At 55.3% G+C, this 9972-nt stretch overlaps 3 protein-coding genes across 3 annotated transcripts in view; 1 reads left to right on the top strand and 2 right to left on the bottom strand.

The window, feature by feature from the left end:
- Positions 1–292: 292 nt before the first annotated feature.
- PTSG_07478 (uncharacterized protein) lies at positions 293–2445 on the bottom strand. The gene is made up of 7 exons (XM_004990926.1): positions 2219–2445; positions 1987–2085; positions 1663–1761; positions 1347–1445; positions 1077–1175; positions 878–955; positions 293–690 (listed from the first exon to the last, which is right to left on the bottom strand). The coding sequence occupies exons 1-7, from the start codon at positions 2321–2323 to the stop codon at positions 478–480; spliced, it is 792 nt and encodes a 263-aa protein (XP_004990983.1). The 5' UTR covers positions 2324–2445; the 3' UTR covers positions 293–477.
- A 283-nt stretch (positions 2446–2728) lies between these two features.
- PTSG_07477 (uncharacterized protein) lies at positions 2729–7832 on the bottom strand (the record flags this gene model as incomplete). The annotated part of the gene is made up of 11 exons (XM_004990925.1): positions 2729–2916; positions 3116–3296; positions 3466–3668; positions 3881–4030; positions 4313–5203; positions 5531–5872; positions 6283–6396; positions 6608–6775; positions 7037–7294; positions 7480–7564; positions 7713–7832. 11 exons carry the CDS (start codon positions 7830–7832, stop codon positions 2729–2731), a joined length of 2700 nt encoding a protein of 899 aa, XP_004990982.1.
- Positions 7833–8548: 716 nt separating this feature from the next.
- Positions 8549–9972, top strand: part of PTSG_07476 (palmitoyl-protein thioesterase 3) — a 2820-nt gene continuing 1396 nt past the window's right edge. Inside the window, exons 1-4 of the mRNA XM_004990924.1 lie at positions 8549–8703; positions 9073–9218; positions 9501–9575; positions 9916–9972. The exon at positions 9916–9972 is cut by the window's right edge and continues 411 nt beyond it. Of these exons, the coding sequence (XP_004990981.1) occupies positions 8607–8703; positions 9073–9218; positions 9501–9575; positions 9916–9972 (375 nt within the window). The 5' untranslated portion in view covers positions 8549–8606. The remainder of the gene's footprint in view (positions 8704–9072; positions 9219–9500; positions 9576–9915) is intronic.

Below are 9972 nucleotides of genomic sequence, written 5' to 3'. Positions count from 1 at the left end.
TCCTCTCAGGTCATGCGTAATACACATCCTGAGACTGAACCACTTCCTTATGGATTCTCCTCCATTCACTCCACCCCACGCACAAACATATTAGACTCCAAACTGTTTCGACTGATATTGGTCTGTGCATGTGTTTAAGAAGATAAAAAAATCCATGACTAGTGGCGTGCATGACTGCGAATGCTCTGTGTGTGTGTGTGTGTGTGTGTGTGTGTGTGTGTGTGTGTGTGTGTGCATCAACTGCTCCTCCTTCAACGACTGCCGCGAGCCTTCTTCTTCTCCCTCAGTCGGGCTGCTATTTCTTCTCGCCTTCTCGCCTTCTCGCCACTTCCATTTCATTCACGCAAACGCAAACGCAACCCACACAACACCATCCACAACAACGCAGCTTTACTCACACCACGCAACATGCACCGCAACAGCGCATCGTGCTCCGCAAGGTGGGCATGGTGTGCGCCACCTCATTCAGACAACACGTCACTGGTTGAGGAGCTGCAAGTGGGCCATGCTGGCCTGAAGCGTCTTGACAGATGCCATGATGGACTGCAGCGTTGTCTCCAGCGCCTTCTTGTCTTCCCTCAACGCTTTTGTCTCGTCGTGCAGTGCCCTGTTCTCCGCCTCCAGCGCTGTGATTCGCTGCCGCGCTTCCTCCACCGTCATGTACAGATGTGCACTCCCCTCCTGCCGCGGCTGTGTGTGTGTGTGTGTGTGTGTGTGTGTGTGTGTGTGTGTGTTGGGGATAAAGGGAGGCGTGAGTAATGTAACCAATGTGACCAATGTGAACAATGTGACACGAGTTCACCACACACGCACACACATACATATACACACACTCTCAAACAATCATACAGACACCAATGACGCCGCCGCCGCGCACCTTTGCGGCCCACTCTTTGACGAGAGCAACGAGGCTGGGCAAGCCTTCCTCCTCCACCATGTCATATGCCGTTCGCCCCTGCAGGCACACGTGTATGCGTGTGTGTCAGAAACTCGCAAGCATTCAGCCCACAACACATGCAAAGATGCACAGACACACGCATACACACACACGGCACACGGCACACGATGGCACGTACGCGGTCGTCGTTGACGGCGAGGGTTGCGCCGTGCTCAACCAGCAGCTTCACCACAAGCTCGTGGCCCTCCGCCGCCGCGCAGTGCAGTGGGGTGCGCTCCTGGGCGATGGGGGGGGGGAGGCAGTGGCGGTGGTTGGATACATGTTGAGGTGAGGGGGGAGGGGAGAAAGGGATGGATATCACGCGATAGTGCCTCAGAGTGGTATCGAGGCATGGATGTGCGACTGGCTACTGGAGATTACAGACACCACGCAAACGCATGCACACCACCTTCTTGTTCTGAGCGTTGACGAGTGCTCTGTGTTCGAGCAAAGAGCGAACCAGCAGCTCTTCGTTGTGCTTGCAGGCGAGATGCAACGGCGTGTTGCCCTGGAAGCATGAGCCAGTGAGTGAGTGAGTGTGTGTGTGAGTGTGTGTGTGTGTGTGTGTGTGTGTGTGTGTGTGTGTGTGTTTGTGTATGTGTGAGTGTATGTGAGTGTGTGTGTGTGTGCGAGTTTGTGTGCCTGTGTTGACACGATCACTCGTATGCATACATGAGTGCGTGTGCGTGTGTGCGAAGCACGTGCGATGCTGCATTGGCACTCACGTCCGTGTCTGTGCACTGCGTATTGGCACTTCGGTGGATGAGGAATCGCGCCAGCTGCTGGTTGCCTTGTACCGTTGCCAGATGCAGCGGCGTTTCGCCCTGCCCAATCACACCGTGATCCGAGGAGGGAGATGAGCAGGGAAGTGGCGTCTCCACAACAGCAAGCGAGGTCTGCACCTGGACGTCCACGCTCACATACAACACACACGCACAGACACAGACACAGACACACACACACACACAGACACACAGACACACACACACACACACACACACACAGAGACACACTCACACACTCACACACACACACGTACATGGTCGCACCTGTTTGTTCTGGGTGTTCACGTTGGCGCCCTTGTCCACGAGCAAGTGGGCAATCAGCTCAAAGCCTTTCTTGCAGGCGAGGTGCAGCGCTGTGTTGCCCTGGAGTGGACACCAACCCATCAGCACCAACACACAAACACATGAGATCAGCCCACCACGCCACATCATGCCCACAGCAAGCACTCAGCTCAGTACACCGGTGCACACGCAAATTGCAGTGTGTGTGTGCCACCTCATCTGTGGCGCAGCTCAGGTCTGCGTCTGCGTTGATGAGATCGATGACATCCTGCAAGTTGCCGGCCTCCGCCGCAACAAGGAGCTCAGCACCTTCCTCCATGTCGTGCGCTTGTGTGTGTATCTGTGTGTGGGGGGGGGGTCTGTGTCTTGTGTATCCTGCTTCTTGCTTGCTTGCTTGTCTTCTTTGCTTCTTTTGTGTTGGTTGGTTGGGTTTGTTTGTGCAATACGCAATCAAATGATGGAGAAAGGAGTGTTTTCAGTGACAGAGCCAAAGAGTGATCACAACATTGGTGGCAACAAGCCAATGCTCGGGCTGTGCGAAGAGAACAACGAGAGAGAAAAGGCCGAGAGACACTGAGGGGAAGGAAGAAGGGCGGCAGTCACACAACCGCAAAACACCATTGCAACAACTTCAACAACAACAACAACAACAACAACAACAACAACAACAACAACAACAACAACAACAACAACAACAACAAGAAGGAAGGCACAGCCCAATCAATCAGAGGTCGGAGACTTGAACGTTGTCCCACGGGCTTGATGCGCTTGACACGTCGCCATCTTCGGTGGTGAGGTCAATCTCAAGCTTGCTGGTGCTGCGCTTCGAGTGCATCACGTGGCGCGACTTGGTCTGGCACGCCGCGATGAGGAACACAACAAACGCGCCCGCAAACACCCCGGCAAACACGCCTACATCGCAGTGTGGGTGGTGTTGGTGACGATGACGCACGCGGTGAGTACGGCAGTGTGTCTAAACATGTAACAATGAAGGACGGTCGCCATGCACTCACACAATGGCCCTCACACCGCCACACACACACACACACACACACACACACACACACACACACACACACACACACACACACACACACACACACACACACACCTGCGACGGTGCCAGCGGAGAGGTCCTCTGTTGTTGACGCACCACCACCGCTGCTGCCGCTGCTGTCTGTGCTTCCCTCCACAGAGCTCGAGACCACAGTCCCATCAGCGGTCAACGTGTCACCAGCGGTCGCATTCGCGCCATTGTGTACAACCACCACCGTACCCGCAGCAGCAGCATCCTGTTGTGTGTGTGAGTTCGTGTGAGAGCCACAGTTGATGATGGAGGACAGCGATGGCAGCAAATACGGTAAAGTAAGCAGCAGCAGTAGCAGCTACAACAACAGCAACAACAACAGCACCATCAGCACCACCAGCGCACGAGTCCTTTCCTCTCTTGCCCACACCAACCTTTGCTGCTTGAAGGGCCCATCCCGCGCCCACCAGCTCCACCACGGTGCTCCCTGGCCGCAGTAGCACCTGCACAATAGCGCTTGTGTCGATGCCATGCGCCTGCAGCGCCTCTAGCACGGCGCCAATAAACTCCCAACGCGCCTGTGCATCTTGTTCAAACTGCGCATAGTCCAGGGCAAAGTAGATGTTCTGCTGCGTCACTGTTGTTGCGGCGGTCGGGGTGATAACAGTGACGATTGAGGTGGTGATGGTGAATGTGGGCGCGAATGTCTTCAGAACACATGCACAAGGCAAGCAAAAGAGACAAGCGCATCACACAAGCACACGCCTACACATGCATACACACACACAAGCACACACACACGCCTACACATGCATACACACACAAGCACACGCGCTTAAACAAACATACCATTCTGGCAGCGAGTTCGCGTCTCGTCGGGCACCTGTCCCGCTGGGCAGCCAACACACACGCCGTCCATGGAAATGTTCACGCCCTTGCAGGGAAGACACGTGGTGGCGTTGTACACGCCATACCCGGATGCACACGCCAGGCAACGGCCTGCACACAGTCAGAGGAGGTGCATATCGTGTGTGTGTGTGTGTGTGTGTGTGTGTGTGTGTGTGTGTGTGTGTGTGTGTGTGTGTGTGTGTGCGTGCGTGCGTCGCGTTGTGTGGATGCTGTGAGCGTGAGAAACGCAAGGCAAGAGTCACAACGATAACGCTTGTGCTCACGGCACTCGTTGAAACAGCAATGCCTCAACGCTCTCGCACACACACACACACACTCACTCACGCAAACACTCACGCAAACACTCATACGCACACCCACGCGGTCACACACCATTGAAGGAGACGCGGTTTTGGGGGCAAGGCCTGCATGTGCCGGCAACAGGCACAAGCTCCGGGGGACAGAGGTCGCAGGAGACGTATTCGATGGCGCCAATCGTGTCCACAACGGGCACGTGAGTTCGAGGGCAGTGGCACCCGGGGCAAGGCGAGCACTGTCGTGCATCGGTGCCATCGCTCTCACCGCAACGTGGCGGCATGCAACGAACCCCATCCGCCGACGCGCGAAAAGGGGCGGGGCACGCAACGCATGCCGTGCGTGCCATGTTGGGTACGAGATTGCTGGAGCACGCGCTGCACCATCCGTTGGTGCCGGCCCACCCGGGCTGACACGGCACGCACGCGGTCTGATTCCAGTTTGGTCGGGTGCCGTCGCCACAGGGCGTGCACGTGAGCGGCCAGGGCGACGTGACCACGCTCGTGGTGTCGCAAACACACGCGGCGTGCATGGTGTTGGGCACCGCGTTCGCGCCGCACGTCACGCACGCCGTCTTGTCTGACGATGCGACTTTGTCTTGGCCACAGGCAGAGCACAGGCCCAGGGTGCCGGCCCAGCCAGGCTGGCACGCCACACAAACTGAGCCGTTGGTGCTGGGCTGCGTGCCGTTGCCACAGAGCGTGCAGCTGCCGCCAATGCCAGCATGTCCAGCAGGGCAGGCAACGCAGTCGGTGTGGTCGCTGTTGGGCTCCGTTCCCCATGGACACGTGGTGCACATGCCGGCGCCTGCGGCGTCCTTGGCAGTGCCGCCCGTGCATGGCTGGCACGACAGCGTGTTGGTGCTGCCGCCACATTGGCCTTGAAGCTCCTCCCCAGCAGGGCAAGTGGTTGGGGTGCACGCGCTGCACGTGTCGCCGTCCAAAAACTCGCCCTCGGGACACACGATTGCTGTGAGGGTGGGTTGGGTGGCGGGTACATGTTAGTGAGCGTTGGTGAGTGTGCGTGTGTGCGTGTGTAGATGCGGATGTGTAGGTTGATGAGGAAAAGCTTGCAGGGCAGCATAGCGTCACGCTGCACGCACGCATACAGCCACTTTCACAACCATTCACTCGCTTTCACACACACACACACACACACACACAACATATGCACACACACAACATATGCACACTCACACGCACAACATGCACACTCACACGCACAACATGCACACTCACATACACAACATATGCACACTCACACGCGCACGTGCCTCACGGCCAACCCAGGACTTACGTTCGCAGACGAAGGAGTTACCCGAGGTCATCTTGGTGAACCCTTCGTTGCACGTGCAGTCGTCGATGGACTTTGAGTCCGCAGGACTAGTCGAGTTGCCAGGGCACGCGTCGCACGAGTCGTAGTCCCCGGCTGTCGTGTGACACTCGCCCACCGCATATGTGTTCTCAGGACACACGGTGCACGCTGTGCATGTGGACCCATCGCCAAAGAATCCTTCGTTACACGTGCATGTGGCACCCGTGCCCGGTGCTGCAACGTCCGCACATGTGGCATCGGCGTCGCACGGGACTGGATTGCATCCATCAATGTCCTCGCATGTGAAGCCGTCACCAGTGTATCCTGCAAAGGTCACGAGCGAGGGCAGCAAGGTGACACACATGTGCAACAAACAGCACACGTGTGAGCATAACAGATGAAGCAGCGTAGGACTTTTGGCACATGACCCGTTGGGCAGACACACCTACACACACAGGTAGACACACACACACACACACAAATACAGGTAGATACGCACCGACACACGTGCGCACGTGCACCAATACATTTGCACGCACACGCACACGCACACACACATACACAGGAAGACACACACGCAGACACGCACGTGCGCGCGTGCACCAACGCACACACACACACTTGAACACATACAAACACACACACCCACACACACACACACACACACACACACACACACACACACACACACACACACACACACACACACACACACACACACACACACGCCCGACCTGTCGTGCAGCCGCCACATGTGATGCCATCCTCGCTGTCTGGGCCGCCAGCAATGTCCATGCAGCCGTTGCTGTTGGGGTCGCACACGTCGTGCGATTCGCACGCGTCAATGTCTGTCAGGCAGCACGAACAATCCAACACGGCACAGCACCATACGCGTGAATGATGCAAAGAACACAGAGAAGATGTGAAGGAGGTGAGTTGGCAGTGAGGTGAGTTGGCACAAGTGTCTACATCGAAGCAGGGGCGACATCTGGCAAGGCTACCCAGAAGCACGCAACTGCATTTTGCGTTGTTGCGCACGACGACTCAATTTCAGCGTACCGGAACACGTTGCAGAGCCCGTGAAGTTGCCATCGGGCTGGCACTGGATGGTGTTGGCGGTGAGCTCGTAGCCGGAAGAGCACTGCACGTCGCAGTCGGGCTGGATGTGGGTTGCAGAGGAACACGGCGTGCCATTGTCCACGCTCGGTGGGGAATCGCACGTGACCACTGAATGTGAACGATGCGCACGACAGTGAACGCGAGTGTGCGTGTGAGTGTGTGTGTGTTTGTGTGTTTGTGTGTGTGTGTGTGTGTTTGTGTGTTTGTGTGTGTGTGTGTGTGCATGTGAGAAGGGGAAATGTGGGCCTTGCTCAAGAGCTGTGGAACATTCGAGCACACACAGCTCAACACACACACACACACATACACACGCACATGCGCACACGCATACGCACACATATGCACACACATGCACACACACACACACACCTTCGCCCTTGCTGCCGCTTTCAGTCGCTTGCAGGAGGCCAAAGGAGTTTGAGCCACACGTGAGCGTGATGGACGCCGAGGAGGCGCTCCCGGCCGTCCACTCCACCTGCGTGTCGAGATTGCCGTACCCAGCCGTGCTGCTGCACCCTGACTTGGAGGTGAAGCTGTTGGAGTCCTTCTTGGCCAGCGTGCCCGAATCCACGCTCACGAGAAACATCAGCCCGCTTCTACCATTCAAATTGATCGTGTATGTCTCCCCTGCATCACACATCCAGGCACGTGGGAGTGGGTGAGACGCATACGCAAGAATCGTGACATATCATTAGTCCACGAAGACTGTGATGCAGCGACCAAATGAACCACAATCACGTGTCACGGTGCAAGAAAGCACATAGCTACTAAGGTTCGGGTGGAAAAGCATGCAGCAATTGCGGCTCACTCACCTTCAAAATATTCTGTGGGAAAGCCTTCAATGTCGCAATCACTGTCGCCATCCGAGACAGCAGTGACGGTGTGGGACATGGCGGTCTATGTACAGAGAGTGCGTATGTGTGTGCATGTGTGTGTGTGTGCGCATGCACGTGATTGGGAGAGACAAGGGGTACAACATGTGCATGTGTGCGTGTGATTGTGGGTCGTGACATCCACGATCAAGGTGCTGCACGACATTGCTCACCTCGCCAACAGAGATTTGGCAGCCCGAGTAATAGTATGGATATGCATCTGCGATGGGTGCACACAGCGCTGCTGCGGCAAGCAGCGCCACAGCAAGCGCACCCCGACCCTGCGAGCCCATCCTGCCAACCAAAACACCATCAGATCAATAACAACATGAACTGAGAGTCTGAGCATGACACTGGCACTGGAACAAGGCATGCATGCAGGGAGGGATCTTGCTGAGTTTGCACACCTTCAACTGCTCAACTGCACACCTTTCACAGCACACTGCGGACTGGACCGAATCAAACCAAAACGCACACCTTTTGTCTGTGCTGCTTTCCTTCTTGCTTGCTGCTTCGAGACGTAGTTGCTCAGTTGATTAGGGGATCAGTTTATCGAGCAAGCGAAGCGAAGGCGAAAGTCAGTAAGTGTCCTCCCGCTGTGTGTTGCCGTGTGTTCTGCCTTCTCTCTTGAGCCAGGTGTGTGAGTGGAAATGGCAAAAGGCACACACACACAACAAGCCAACTCAAGAGAAGAGAACAAGAGCAGATGGTGTGGTTCGCACTCTCCCTCACAACAAAGCAAGGCAAGGCAAGAAGAGGGCGGATCTTCTCACTGTCGAAACCAACAACATGTTCGTGTTTTCCCCCTTCTTCGTCTTCAAGCAGGAGCAAGGCGTTTTGCAGGGGTGGTGGTGGGAAAAGGGTGAGTGTACAGGTTGGGAGGACACCGTCAAGGCTTCAAGGACGGTGGCGTTGCTGTAGGATAGAAAATCAAGTCAAGTTTTTAATCAAAATTCGAGTGTTGTTAAATGAGCATCACACCTAACATGTCTTTCGTCAATTTTCCACAGCGCTATCGCCGCTTGCTACAGACACACACACGAAGCAACAAACACCCAACGACGATTATGAAGCTCTTGGTTGCGCTGGCGATGGCGGCCGTGCTGGCCGTGTTCACCTCCGCGCCAACTGCTCAGGCACAAGAGTGCGAGTATCCCCCTGTCGGTGAGTACGCGATGCGATGCGAGGTCTTGCTTATATTTTGTTGTTGTGTGTCTGGTGGGTGTGATGTGTGTTGTTTGTGAGTGGAAGGGGCGCCCTGCCATGGTTGTTTGTTGTGTTTGTTGGTTGGGGTTGTTTGTGTTTCGGTTTGTGTCTGCGTTGGTGTGCTGGTTCGTGCACATGCACGTGTAAAACCGTACTTATGTGTTTGTGTGAAGCCGTGTATGTTGTGTTTTGTAACCGTGTCGTGCTGGTGTGGTGATTCTAATGCTGACGTGACGCTGACGCTGTTTGTGTTTTGCACGAACCTTGCCGTGCTTTTTGTTTTTGTTACTTGGAACGTGTGACAATGTGATGTGTGCTTTGTGACAGTGCTGATGCACGGTATCCTTGGTGCTGCCGAGAAGATCACGGCCGTCGTGGACTGGATCCACGAGGCCATCCCGTGCGCGTACATCAAGAACATGGAAATCGGAAACGGCCCGCTCGACAGCGTGTTCATGCACATGAACGACCAAGTACGTGTTTGTTTGTTTGTTTGTTTGTTTGTTTGTGGACAAGTGTCTTTGGGGTTGAATAACAGCAAACGTGACCGCAACGAACCTTGTGTGTGGCTGCGTGTTGGTTGAGCGTCGCTGGTATTCAGCGGTTGCTCCAAGCTGATGGCCGTTACTGCACACTGTTGCTGTTTGTGCACACTGTTGCTGTACCCGGTTGCTGAACACGGAATCGGTGTGCCTGAACTTTCTTTCATCCGAAGCAACCTTCCTTCTGACACTGTCATACGTGTGCATGTGCAGGTTGACAACTTTTGCGAACAAGTGTACGCAGATCCAAAGCTTGCGCGTGGCTTCAACCTGATTGGCTTCTCCCAGGTACACTCGCAGTTCACACGAGCACAAGCCCTACGATCAACCGCCACCCTGCCAAGCGCACACACACAGAGAGAGAGAGAGAGTGTGTGTGTGTGTGTGTGCGTGCGTGCGTGCGTGTGTGCGAGAGAGAGAGAGAGAGTAAGAGTGTGTGTGTGCGAGAGAGAGAGACGGATGGACGGACAGACAGACAGACAGACAGACAGCAACGCAAGCAAGCAAGCAAACACACACGCACGCACACACACACACATACACACATCTTGTTCTTATTTTACTCACATCAACTCCAAACACGCACACCTCCCGCTCCCAAACAAATGCAAATGCAACCGCACGACAGGGCGGGTTGATTGCGCGAGGGTATGTGCAGCGATGCAACAAGTACCCCGTCATCAAC

This window comes from Salpingoeca rosetta (genome assembly GCF_000188695.1).
Source record: "Salpingoeca rosetta unplaced genomic scaffold supercont1.22, whole genome shotgun sequence".
Lineage (NCBI taxonomy): Eukaryota > Choanoflagellata > Craspedida > Salpingoecidae > Salpingoeca > Salpingoeca rosetta.
The sequence above is the reverse complement of the archived record's forward strand: the minus strand, read 5'-3'. Positions and strand labels throughout refer to the sequence as shown.